Raw genomic sequence first — 12,755 nt, 5'->3', positions numbered from 1 at the left:
CTTCAGTTAAAATTTACCTTAGTGAGTTGTTTTTCAGAGCAGCTGAAAACTGCAGATGTGACATTTTAAAAATGCAGTATGGAAATATTTCTGCTTTTGCATTCACTGTTCTATTGCTGTATGAATTAACAGTAGAGAAAATACTTCTGGTTTTAAGCAAAATTTTGGAAGAACTCTCAGTGCTTCCTTGGGTTTTGTTACTTATTTACAAAGTATGACTAAGCTGACTTTAAAAACATTTTGAATGAGGTGCTATTTTTTCAACAGAACTGGCAGAGTATTTTAAAGGCAAACAAACTAAACCTTACCTATGAGAATTTTCGTGCTGCAGAGACATGATTTGGCTAATAAGAAATACACAATTTGCAAGTTATCTTAATGCTTCAACATTTTCTTTTAGTCCTTCTATTATTCTGAATTACATGTTTTTCTTATTTTAATTACTTTGTTAATAACGCCCCTGTAATGCTGGTAATATAGTTTCAGCATGCAATGGTGTGGGGTATGTACCTTTTCTGCTGTTTGAAGTAATTAATTTTAGTCTTTGTGTAAGGAAAGCAGTTTGAGGAAAATCTTTATTTTCTTTACACTCTTTTCTTTTAATAGTTACTTAGGATTTGATCATGCTGCCACACTCTTTCACATCCGTGACAGTGCTGCTGATTCTGTGGAAAGGCTGATCTACCTAACAAACACGTTCAGTTTTGCAGTCCTTATACATGACGTTGTGTTACCAAAAGAAGCAAAGCCAATGTTTAAAGTAAGTCCTGTTTCACTGAATGCTTTTACCTGTTAGTAAATGCTTAAATGTGATGCACTTGGTTCAGTTGTAACCTTGGTCTTCATTGTTCACTGGTCTAGGTCCAGAACTTCAGTAAACCAGTCTTAATTCCACCCAATGAATCCAGATACATTTTTACACTTCGTTTTATGCCTTCCACATCATCTGTTCACGTAGATAACAATATCCTACTTATCACCAATGCTTCTAAATTTCACCTACCTGTCCGAGCGTACACAGGATTTCTAGATGTAAGTATTTTCTTTTTTTTTTGGCAACTTCTGTCTAATTAGAGGCAGACTTTATAGGACTCTTTAATTCTTTATTCTACTTTGGTGTCTGCTGAAAAATTCTTTTTTGTTCCCTTTAAATCTTTAGTTTTACATAGGAAATTTATTACTGTAGAATTTTGAGATTGTCATGGTAGTGTTGTATTAAAGTTATTAATGCATTTTTTAATGAGCTTAGAGTTTGAGCACACTTTACATTTCACTTATGCTAAAATACTTTTATCAATATTTCTAGTACTTTGTACTGTCTCCAAAAACTGAGGAGCGATTTATAGATTTTGGCATATTGAGTGCAACAGAAGCTACCAGCATTTTATTTGTAGTCATCAACAGCAATCCGATAGAGGTGAGGATGCATTTATTTTTAGTTTATCTTTTAAAAAATTTACATCAGTATTGTTACTGAAAACAGTACCTTTGTTCCTTTTAAGCTGGCCATAAAAAGTTGGCATATTATAGGGGATGGTTTGGCTGTAGAACTTCTAACAACTGAAAAGGGAAACAGAACAACAATAATTGCAAACCACCACGAACTACAAAATGCTTCTGCATCTGATCAGTCTTCAGTAAGTAAACCTTTGAATCCCCATTGCTTAAAGCTAGATGTAGGAGGGAAGACCTCTGTGACTTCTTTCAGTTTCATTTTAGCAGAGGAAAGGTAAGAATTCTTAATTTTTGTCTGAACTTGAGTTTGATAAAGCATGTAGGCTTCCTAAATTTATTTTAAGGAGCAGAATTGTAATCAAATTGCTGTTTCTGAAGTTTACCCTTTCCAAATCCAACCAATCTCAGTACCCTCAGATGAGGCTTGTCCTTAATCTGGGATGAGTGGAAATTTATCACCACAAGGAAATGATAATTTTTGTGTTAGTCACTTATGTGTTTATCACTGACAGTGATTTTTAAATAGATTTTGAGTCTGGTTTTAGTGAAATGGAATACATTGGTGACTTGTTCTACCATTTACAGGTGATCCTCGCATCAGGCTATTATGCGGTGTTCCGAGTTAATCTAATAGCAAAGGAACTTGAAGGAATTCATGATGGAGCTGTACAAATCACAACAGATTATGAGGTATATTTATTGTATAATAAATGGGTATTGCCCAAAAGATCTGTTTAGTCTTTCAGTGTTGTATTAGTGGATAGACTGTAGCATGAGGAAGAAGTTAAGGCTGGAGGTGAACTTGAGAGGTCAGGTTATCTTTGCAAGTTAACCCTGCATCACTCAATGGGAATGCTACTTACGCTTTTATTATGATTTTTGTCCAGCTTTCAGAAATATCCATTTAAATCTGACCTAATGCTTTGCAGTTTGGGTTTTTCAGTGACATGACATATCCTCAAAGCATCAATGCGTGGATCTTGTGGCGTATCATGCACTGATAATGTGCTTCTCTGTACATTATCAGCTACTGAAACTGAGCTGCAATATCAGCCTTTTTTTGTCAAAATGCAATGTGAAAGCTGTTTTGGAGAGTCATAGAATCATAAAGGTTGGAAAAGAGTGCATGCCACCATGCCCACTAAACCATACTACAGTTCACCACAGTTTGCTGGCAGTTGATGAAACAGAATCCTTTCACTGATTATTATGGGAGGGAACAACTGGTTGCCTCAATGTCGTATGCCTTGCTTTTGCAGGAGACAGTCTAATCAATAATGCAATCTCTATTTAATATCTTTGTGTGATATATGGAAAAAACACAAATGTGACCCTGTGCTTATGAAGTCAGGAAATTATACCACTGATTGTGTGGTTCTGATGGTGCTACAGAAAATGGGAAATTCCCAATTTCTGCCAGTTATCAGAGATTTTAAGCCTTTTTTAGTATATCCACACATGTATGTGACCTTTCAGTTACAGATTCTGAAGCATTTTATTTTCTTGCTTGTCACAAGTTATTCTACCTGTATTGGTACTTGAATCTCATTGCCATCCCTTCCAGGCTACTTTTTCTATGTGTGTCTCAGGGTATTACAATAACATGATGTTTCAAAAAGTTGGGTGTATCTTCTTCCCTCATTAACTTTAAAGATGTTACCCTCTGTTTTCCAAAAGAGTAAGCCTCATTCAAATGAGACCTATATAATACCACATTTTTCTGTTCCATGTAGAAGAGATATGAAGATGACTGAGTAAAGGAGTGGTTCCTGACAGTATGGAATGATTGTTCAGAATATGATGATGGCTTGAAATCTTAATTCATGTCTCCATGTTTTAAATGTCTATATAATCCTAGACTGGATTAATTATAGAATTTCAGGGTTTTGTTATTCTATTTATAGAATAGAATATAGAATATAGAATATAGAATATAGAATTTAGAAGTGGAAGAGGCATTTAAAGGTTGGAAATGTAAGGGTTTTTTTTCTAATTTTTTTTTTCTTTTTTGTTGTTCAGATTTTAACTATACCAGTGAAGGCTGTGATTGCTGTAGGCTCATTGACCTGCTCCCCAAAACATGTTTTTCTTCCACCCTCTTTTCCGGTAAGAGAGTTGGGGAGGATTAAATGTTTACTTGCTGTGTTTTTTTCTTTATATGTCCTTTTCCAAGGGAGACCACTGTCCTGAATTCTATGTCAAACTGCTGGAGAGATTGTGCTATTGAACTATTATGATCAGTTTGTCATTATTTTGGGGGTTGCTTGGGATTTTTGCACCACATGTTCCAAGTGTGAGTTGTTCCTACATCTCCTCAGCAGCTCACTTGGATGGGATCTTGGAATACTCATGTAATGGGATAGATCTCATCAGAGGGAAGATGGGTCAGTCAGCAGGACTTCAGTGAATGTTTGCTGCAATTGCAACATATTCCATCTTCTTTCTGGTCTCCTATGTCAAAAATTAGTCTTTTGCTACTCTTGAGGTCAAACAGTCATGCCCTACAGTGGTTTTTTTATCTTTAAGATCTGTATGTATTTATTTTTTTACTATATAGCCTCATCATTATATGGATACTTATTACACTTGGTGGCACATCTAGAACTTCATTACGAACTGGTTCATAACTTTTAATAAGTTAAAATAGCTTAAAGATCCACTTCCCTTTCATTCACTGGAGATAAAGCAGTTTCTGTATTCTCTATTTGAATCTACTAGAATTATTAGAAATCATTATTATTATGATGATGATGATGAATGCCTGTGAAGAATGTCCCTTTTGAGTGCCACTTTAAATATTTTATTCCTTGTTGGACCATGAAGAAGTAATATTTTTTTAATCTTCTTTGAGTTTGTTCTGGCTGAAATGACTAAAAAAGTTCCCAGTATTTCACAGTAATAAGGCCACAGTCATGTCAGCTTTATTTTCAGGGGGAGGCTCTATTTGGTTTGTATTTTGTTTGTGATGTTTTGGTTTTGATTCAGGGGGTTTTGTTTTATTTATTTCCTTTTGCTTTATTTTGTTTTGGCAGACACTACTTCTTATAGCACCTGTGTTTCTCAGGCATAGCTTTCTTGCTGTCATTATTTTTTCTCTTCCCTAGATTACTGTGGTTTTTATTGTCTTCATGCTTTTTCTAGTAATGTTTTCAAACAATTATTCATTCAGGGGATCTCTGGCCTTCTGCATTTTGTTTGGGACTATATAGATTCAGATATAATTACCACCTTTGACAAGATTATAGACTATTTACTGTGTTCAAGCCCCCAGCTTTTCAGAGCACTCAGCTTTGCTTACTACTTCCATTAGTTTAGCACTTAGCTCTTTTTATATTTGAGAACATTAACAGCAGACTTTCTTTTACTTTTTCTTGGATTAATTTCAAACTAAACTTACGCTCACTGAATTCAGGCTACTCTTGCATTTATTTCTTCTGTAATGCCTCTATTACTTATGAAAATAACCCAAAAATAGTGTCAGTTCTTTTTGTTTCAGTGTTTGGTAAAGAAACTTGACAGCTACACCATCCAGGAATAACTAGGTGCTACTATTTTAGTAACACATGCTTTTCAGTTTATACTTAGGATGTAATTCTCCTGCAGCTGCCTGGTTCCCAGAGCTGTCTGTCTGTTTATAATTTTAGTGTATTTGTACCTAAGTGTGGTTTCTGGTATTCTGTTGAAGGTTGTCAGCAATACACTGACAGTGTATACAGACCTTGTAAAGGTCAGTGTCTTGATTTAAACAAATGTTAGCTGATTGACTTCTGCTTCATAGTGTCATCTTTACCTCACAATGTATCTTTTCAGCCTGTATCTTGTCCCATAATAATGATAGTTTGTTACTCATTGGAATCCACAGATGCAAGTCAGACATAGCTCCTAATTCAGTTTAACAGGACTGTACCATTAAGGATTTATTCTTTTAGTTTCTTTCCCTCTGCAATTACTACTATTGAGACTTGAAATATGTGAGTGTTTCCTGAGGCCACAGTCAAATTTTGAACCTGCAAGAGACCTCTCCCATGTCTCCACTTAAATTTAGAGAATTTTTTAAAAATCTAAACTACTTATTTAAGGGAAACAAGAAAAATGTGTACATTAAAAGATAGTCTTGGATATTTATATTTCCTCATACTGATTTTTTTTTTCTTTTACATAAATCTGAAGTCTCCCCATCAGTCCTGAGTTGGACTTTTCTTCTGCTTTTCTTTCTATTATTCGTTTCCTCTGTACATATCAGGGCTGGGTGTTGAGGTAAGGTGTAAAATATGACCACAGAATCACTGATTTACAACTGAGGCAGGGGTAGAGCTTGAGCGTTGTAAGGATTTTGATCTTGACAATTAAACTGCATTTTCTGTGCTTAAAAGGTAAAATAATGTTTGACTCAGAAAAGAAGGGAGGCTCTAAAGGTGTGGGGAAAAAACTTCCTGTTTTCTTCTTAAATGTCTTCTTAAATGTGTCTTCTTAAATGTTTTGATGTGTGCTGTCTTAATTGCATTTGGGAGCAGGAAGGAGGGTTTTAAAAGCCCCCATCACCTGTAGTTTTCGTAATTGTAGCTTCCCTTTACTCTTCCTTTCAGATTATTTCTAATTAATAGCAATTAATTACTATTTCTAATTGCTAGCAGTGATCTTTTATAGAAAGACTGTTTCCCTTTAGTAATAGGAGGCTCATCTAACTGAGGTTTTTTTCTTGCCTTTCTTCTTCTGATACTTTTTTTTATCATGATTTGATTAAGGAGAGCTGTTGTCCTAGCTCTTCCAAGATACTTCAGGTTTTCTTAATTTTCGAAGAAGGATGAACTGTGTTTGGAAGCAGATGGAGGGAAAAATACAACTTTACAGAAACTTACTATCTTGAAGTGTTGCAAATGGCATTTCTTTAAGATAGCATAGTTAAAATCTCAATTTAACATTTCAGCAGTGCTGTGGTCTTTGCCAGCCTGCATAAATAGATACATATGCTAGGAAAAATTGCATATCCTGCAGACTTTTTTCCTTTTATTTTCTTTAGGGAAAAGTAGTTCACCAGAGCCTGAACATTATGAACTCCTTTTCTCAGAAAGTGAAAATACAACACATACGGTCCCTGTCAGAAGATGTAAGGTTTTATTATAAGAGGCTAAGAGGTAATAAAGAAGATTTAGAGCCAGGAAAAAAATCAAAGGTTTGTTTATGTCTTATTTCTAAACATTTGTAAGTTCTCTTTTCTCTATAGCATATGTTAAGTTTCTGTGTTTAACAGAAATATTCCTTCTTTTTTCTTTGGTCGTTAGATTAACTGTGCTGTTTAGTTGATCAGCTCTTACATGTTTTGCAGATTGCAAATATTTATTTTGATCCTGGTTTGCAGTGTGGAGATCATTGTTATGTAGGATTGCCTTTTCTATCTAAATGTAAGTAAAGTTCAACTTTATAATGAAAATCCTTTAAAATAAATTTTCTTTTCTCCTTAAGTAATGGTTTTACTTTAAGATTTATAAGAACACATTATTTCTTACAGCGGAATCTAAAGTTCAACACAGCATAGCAATGCAAGAAGATGCATGGGATTCTGACTGGGATTTGCATGAGAACTTATTCAGAGAATGGACAGAAATAAAACAGAACTCAAGCCATAGGTAAGTATTTTATTCCTGTTTTTTTGCTCGGGCCTTAAGTCAGTAAAAATTCTGTGATATGTGTGCTCTTATAGAATACAAGGCTTCTTAATATTGCTGTGCTCTTTGGGAGGGGGCCAAGAAGGTATTGCTTGGCCTTCTCTGCAAAGCCTTTAAAGAGAGCATTTTAAAAGTTAAAAAACAGTAATAATTTCCTCAAAATAAAGAAAACTTTCAAAGTTATTATTCACTGAGTTGCTGGAGTTCTTGAAAAGATTGTAACAACAAGGCAGTCTCTACTCTGCAAAAAATTCCAAAACCAGATTATACCTGTTGTTCGGTATCCCTGCTTAAACTGTTTTAAGATAGTATCCTCAATATCACTTTTAAGATTGCATAAAGTTTTCTGTCATTACTATACCAGGATTTTTGCATTTCAGTGAATTACAAAATTTTCTTGTATTACACCTTGAGATTAAATGGTTGCCACTTAATATTTAGAAAAGTTAAATTCTATAGACTGCTGCATACCTTTTAAACATCTGCCTTCTCATGCATAAAGTTGATTTAATCTCCAAGACACTAGTTAACATAAACAGCAAGTGTGTGTATCGTTTGTGTTGATAGCATCCAGATTACCCTTTCAAAAAAAGGTATGTGAAGAAACAAAATGTCTGTATGCAACTAAAAAGAATAACAAAAGCATTCCTCCTTTATCTCTTCTGTGTTATAATGGTGATATATTATTAACTCCTGAGAAAATTTGACCTAGATAGGATCCTCTATTTAGTCACACCAGTAACTTTCAAGAATATTCTATCCCCTACAGTAAGAGAACAGTAAAGGAGAATGCTACTAAAGATTAGTTCTGAATAAGCAGTAGTTCTAGCTTGAATATAATATGCTTTAATATTATTTATTATAATGTATGTTAAAGTATTGGATACTTTCAAAGAGAGCTAAGATTACCCAACTGTTCAAAGGATCATTCAGGGAAAGGAGAGACAGCTTCTGAAAACACAGGGGTTGTGACTTGGACATTTGGAGTTTCTCCAAAATATTTCTCTGGGTTTGAAGCCTAGTGTTTTGTCTGTTCTGCTGACTGGAGAACTCAGTACTTTTATTTTAGTTTCAGTTTATGCTGGAGAGCTTGTATGAGAAGAGGACCCAAGTCTCTTATGGAGGTTGTTTAATAGCAAAGAACTTCATTGACTGATGGAAATAGTGGATAGCACCTAGTTTGACTTGTTCAGCTTTGCTTTAGGTTTATTAGACAGGTGTGCAGGCACACAGTCTGTGTATCCGTTGCATTTAGAGCAGATGTACTGATTTACTGTCTATATGCAGGCAAAATACATTTTCTGAATTTTGGTTGCTTTATTGGAATTTTTTTCCTTTCTACTGTTTGTTCCTTTGCAAATCATCAAATACATTTTGGGTTATTTTTCTTACTGATCTGAATCTCAGTTATATTCTCAAAATTTGTTTCTGCAAAATGTAAAAGTGAGTTGTATATCTGTTTCTCCAGACTGAATGCTGTATTTGAAGTAGACACAGATCTTCAGAAGGATGTTCAGTTGAAAATTACAGCGGAAATGTCCTGGCCTTCCATCCTTAGTTCACCACGCCATCTAAACTTCCCTCTTACCAACACAAACAGCTCATCAGTAAGTTATTTTAGTGATAGTATAATTTTAAAAAGTGTTTGTAATTGCATTAATGGTAATGTAAATTTATAAAAAAATTCTTTCTCAATAGGAAGAAGAAGTTTTTCTAGAAAATCCAGCTGATGCTCCTGTGTATATTCAGTTTCTTCCAGTAGCTCTGTATTCTAACCCATCCATTTTTGTTGATAAGCTGTTAGAACGGTAAGTGTTGTTGTGGAATCCTTGGGGTGTTCTCACTTGGCAGAAAAAATGCATTGTGCAAGGAATGATTGTGTCATATGGCAGTTGTGTTGGTAATTAGTATTGGCCACCTCTAGAATCTGAATCATTAGGCCAGTTGAGAATTGAATCTATTGCCATTGAACACACATCGGTATTTTTCACTGAGGTAAAATGTGTTTACGTTTCTTCCTTAACTTGATATACAGTGGGGGAGGGGGGGTGTGGAAATAAGAAATAATAAAATCAAGTGATGTGTTCAGCTGCATATACCATAGATACTTGATTTGTGCTAAAATCCATAAATGCAAGTATGTCATTATCTTCCCTGATGTGTGAGAAAATAAAAATTGCAATTTCATTTCAGGTTTAATTTGAGTAAACCAACTAATTTCAATCAGAGGACTCTAGAGTTCCAGGTCTTCAGAAATTGTGTAAGTATTTCAATACATTCCTGGTAATTTTAAATTTAGGTATTTTAATGTTTTAATAAGACTTCAGTCATACATGTCTTCAGGTTTTAATGTGGAAAATGTAATATAAATGTAGTATCTGTTGGCTATCAGGAAATTAGGAAGAGAAATATTTCTTCAAATGTAAAAAATAAAGTGTCACTTTTTCTATATGCTTACATTATAATGCAACTGTGAAAGTTACAGGAAAACTGCATTTTCTCATTTTCTTAGTGACAGGATTATTTTCTTCAGTTTAGTGCTTACTAGTTCTAAAATTAGCAAAGAATTGATTATTTCATTTCTTTGTTGGTTCTTTTAAGTGATTTGAGTATTGTGAACTACTTTTAAGTGTGTGCTTTTTCATATAGAGCATGCCGCATCTTAAGCACTTCTTTCTTTATCTGACTTTTCCCCTCCATTTTCAGTTTCTTTTAGATTACCATTCAGTGCTTATTCAGTGTCTCAAGACAAATAACAAACTTAGCTAAATAAGTTAAATAACTACTTTGAGTAGTTCTTCTATTTTGTTTGCTTAATCATGAAAAATTCTGAGGAGAAAAAGTATTCCAAAATGGCTTGATTTAGATTTTAATTTAGTGTTCAAAATGTATATGTAAGAATTTCTAATCTCTTTCTTCCACTAGAAATTTATGAATCTATATGGGTGCTCAGTTCTGTTTTGTTGTGTTGTTCTGCTTCTCCAGTAGTAGAAACACAAGCAGTTTACTAATAAGTAGGGAAATCCCTGTGCTATCAGAGTTTCTGGTTAAAAATCCAAAATATGTCATTGAGTAATATCCTTTTTTAGGACAAGACCGATTTTCTAGCTAAAATAATACCATTTCTATCAAATAAATGTAAGAATGTCCCGTTTTTTAAAGCATTGCTTTGTTTTCTCCACCTTCTTAAGGTCCAACCACTACAGACCACTGTGGGACTTAAAAAGGGCCTGGCTCGCCATTCCGTTTTAAGTCTAATATTAAAACCTGGTGAGAGAAAGTCAGTCAAAGTAAAGTTCACTCCAGTTCTTAATAAAACTGTTTCATCATTGATTGTTATCAGGTAAGAGAAATTTCTGAAATAAGTGTGAGTTTTTATCTGTTTTTCTATTTATATATAAGATCATACTTGCGATCAGCTATAAAGAAACTATTTCTTTTATAAGAATAATTGTAGAATCCTATGTGTCTGCAGAAAGATTTAATGTAAATGTAATTCTGACATGTCTTTTAACAGTATTCTAACTGCATTTTAACTGTATTCAGTCCATATTCAGCAACATAAATATATAAGCCACTGTTACCACGGAATCACAGAAGGGCTTGGTTTGGAAGGGGCTTTTGAAAGTCATTAATCCAACCCCCCTACAATGAACAGGGACACCTTCAAGTTTCTCAAAGCCCTGTCAAACCTAATCTTGAATGTTTCCAGGGATGGGACATCTGCCACCTCTCTGGGCAATCTGTTCCAGTGTTTCAGTACCCTCATTGTAAAAATTTTTTTCTTCCTGTATCTACTCTGAATCTACCCCATTTTAGTTTTAAAACCATCACCCCTTTTCCTGTCACTACAGGGCCTATTGAAAACTTTGTCCCCATATTTCATAAGGGCTTCCTTTAAGTACTGGAGCTCCTGTATGGTCACCAGGAAACTTTCTCTTCTCCAGGCTGAATAATCCAAATTCTCTCAGCCTCTCATCATAGCAGAGGTGCTCCATCCCTCTGATCACCTTGGTACCTCTCATCTGGACTTGTTCCAACAGGCCTGTGTCCTTCCTGAGCTGGTGACCCCAGAGGTGATGCAGCAGTCCTGGTGGAGTCTCACCAGAACCGAGTAGAGGGGCAGAATCCCCTCCCTTACCCTGCTGGCCACACTGCTTTTGATGCAGCCCAGAGTATGATTGTCTTTCTGGGTTGTGAGTGTGCATTGCTGGGTCATGTCCAGCCTCTCACCCACCAATACGTGGAGACTAGATTTCTGAAATACATCCTACACTGTCTTGAAAGAAGAGTCTCTGGTTAGAGATGCCCTTTGCAAGATCAAGCTACAATGCAAGTTCAGTCTTTCCAGTGAAGAGCATTGAGTTTGCTTTTGTATCAGGTGTGATGCCTTAGTAAGAGTTACAGCTTTTAACTAGTGTTTCACTGGGGTTTGAATGTGTATGTTATGCTGTGATTTCTTAGAGTTTTGTCTTGTAAACACCATGTTTGAGACCCCTGCTGTTTAATTCTGTAATGTGGGGAATTAGCTGTGGAACAGAACATATATTTATTCTCCAGATTTGGGATATGAGCTCATAGTCTATAGAGAAGCTTTTATGAATGTTTCCCCTCACTTTTTTTTTTCCCACAGAAATAATTTGACTGTAGTAGATGCCATAATGGTAGAAGGACAAGGAACAACTGAGAGCTTGAAGGTTGCAGGCAAACCTCCTGGTCCAGGAAGTTCTTTACGCTTTAAAATCACAGAAGCATTATTAAAAGACTGTTCAGAAAGTGAGTACTTCTTGAGCTAATATGCTGAACAGAAATCATACTTTATGTGTAAAACTTGAAATGTGTGGAAATACTTTTCCCCTCTTCTAGTGACCCAGAAATTTAACTCCTTTAAATACATTAAAATTGGTACTTTATTTAGGCAGAATACAAAATATACTATGTTTTTTGTTTTAATGTGAGAACTAGGAAATAAAACAGGTCTTTGTCCACTTAAATTCAAGACAGAGGAGGTAAAGATCTTGGCATATTTACTATCAAAGTCTCTAGTTCCTAAATTTAATATAAATTGGATCATGGGTGTAACTTCCTGTGTACTTCTTTTCTTCACACTTTCATAATCTTTAAGCTCATAGCCAATGGGGAAAAAACATTGGGCATGTTCCTTGATGAAAATGAAATCTCAGCCAGATTCTGCTCTGAGATCAGAGAGGTTTTCTGCTCTATGGCCTCAGGCTTGCTTCTGAGATGAGAGCTAAGAGTACCTATATTACCTAGGAAATTGGTAAAAGAGTTTTAGTTATATCTGGTATTAAAATCTGCTTTGCTAGTTCACATTTTTCCAGACATTTCTAAGTGCCATGTTAATTATTCTGCTTTTTGTGAGGGGTGAGTAAGAAAACTTGAAGTAAAGCTTAGTCATTGCCTTTTACCCCCTGTGGTTAGGGATATTTTGCTAATAAGATATATGTAGTTAAGCCATGTATTTTTGTTTTTAAGACACACCACAAAAAAGAAACAAAAAAACCCTGTTTTAATTCTTCTCTTCGTGGGACTGTTCACAAAATACCACAACATTAGGCAGTACATTAAAGCACTTTGCAGCTTAGGTGATTTTGTGGGGCAGCAGTGCTGTCA

General features: G+C 35.0%; 1 protein-coding gene across 1 annotated transcript in view; it reads left to right on the top strand.

Annotated features, from left to right (window-relative positions):
* TMEM131 (transmembrane protein 131) overlaps window positions 1–12,755 on the top strand; it is a 91,042-nt gene that overhangs the window by 58,534 nt on the left and 19,753 nt on the right. Inside the window, exons 14-27 of the mRNA XM_014251342.2 lie at window positions 607–760; window positions 862–1,032; window positions 1,307–1,417; window positions 1,503–1,637; window positions 2,041–2,145; window positions 3,475–3,561; window positions 6,476–6,628; window positions 6,782–6,857; window positions 6,965–7,082; window positions 8,590–8,728; window positions 8,820–8,929; window positions 9,315–9,381; window positions 10,313–10,464; window positions 11,755–11,897. Coding sequence (XP_014106817.2) covers window positions 607–760; window positions 862–1,032; window positions 1,307–1,417; window positions 1,503–1,637; window positions 2,041–2,145; window positions 3,475–3,561; window positions 6,476–6,628; window positions 6,782–6,857; window positions 6,965–7,082; window positions 8,590–8,728; window positions 8,820–8,929; window positions 9,315–9,381; window positions 10,313–10,464; window positions 11,755–11,897 — 1,721 coding nt within the window. The remainder of the gene's footprint in view (window positions 1–606; window positions 761–861; window positions 1,033–1,306; window positions 1,418–1,502; window positions 1,638–2,040; window positions 2,146–3,474; window positions 3,562–6,475; window positions 6,629–6,781; window positions 6,858–6,964; window positions 7,083–8,589; window positions 8,729–8,819; window positions 8,930–9,314; window positions 9,382–10,312; window positions 10,465–11,754; window positions 11,898–12,755) is intronic.

This window comes from Pseudopodoces humilis, chromosome 2, assembly GCF_049639895.1.
Source record: "Pseudopodoces humilis isolate 2021_Gansu_Grassland_sample_001 chromosome 2, ASM4963989v1, whole genome shotgun sequence".
NCBI lineage: Eukaryota > Metazoa > Chordata > Aves > Passeriformes > Paridae > Pseudopodoces > Pseudopodoces humilis.
Note: the sequence above shows the minus strand (reverse complement) of the source record. Positions and strands in the feature narration are given on the sequence as shown.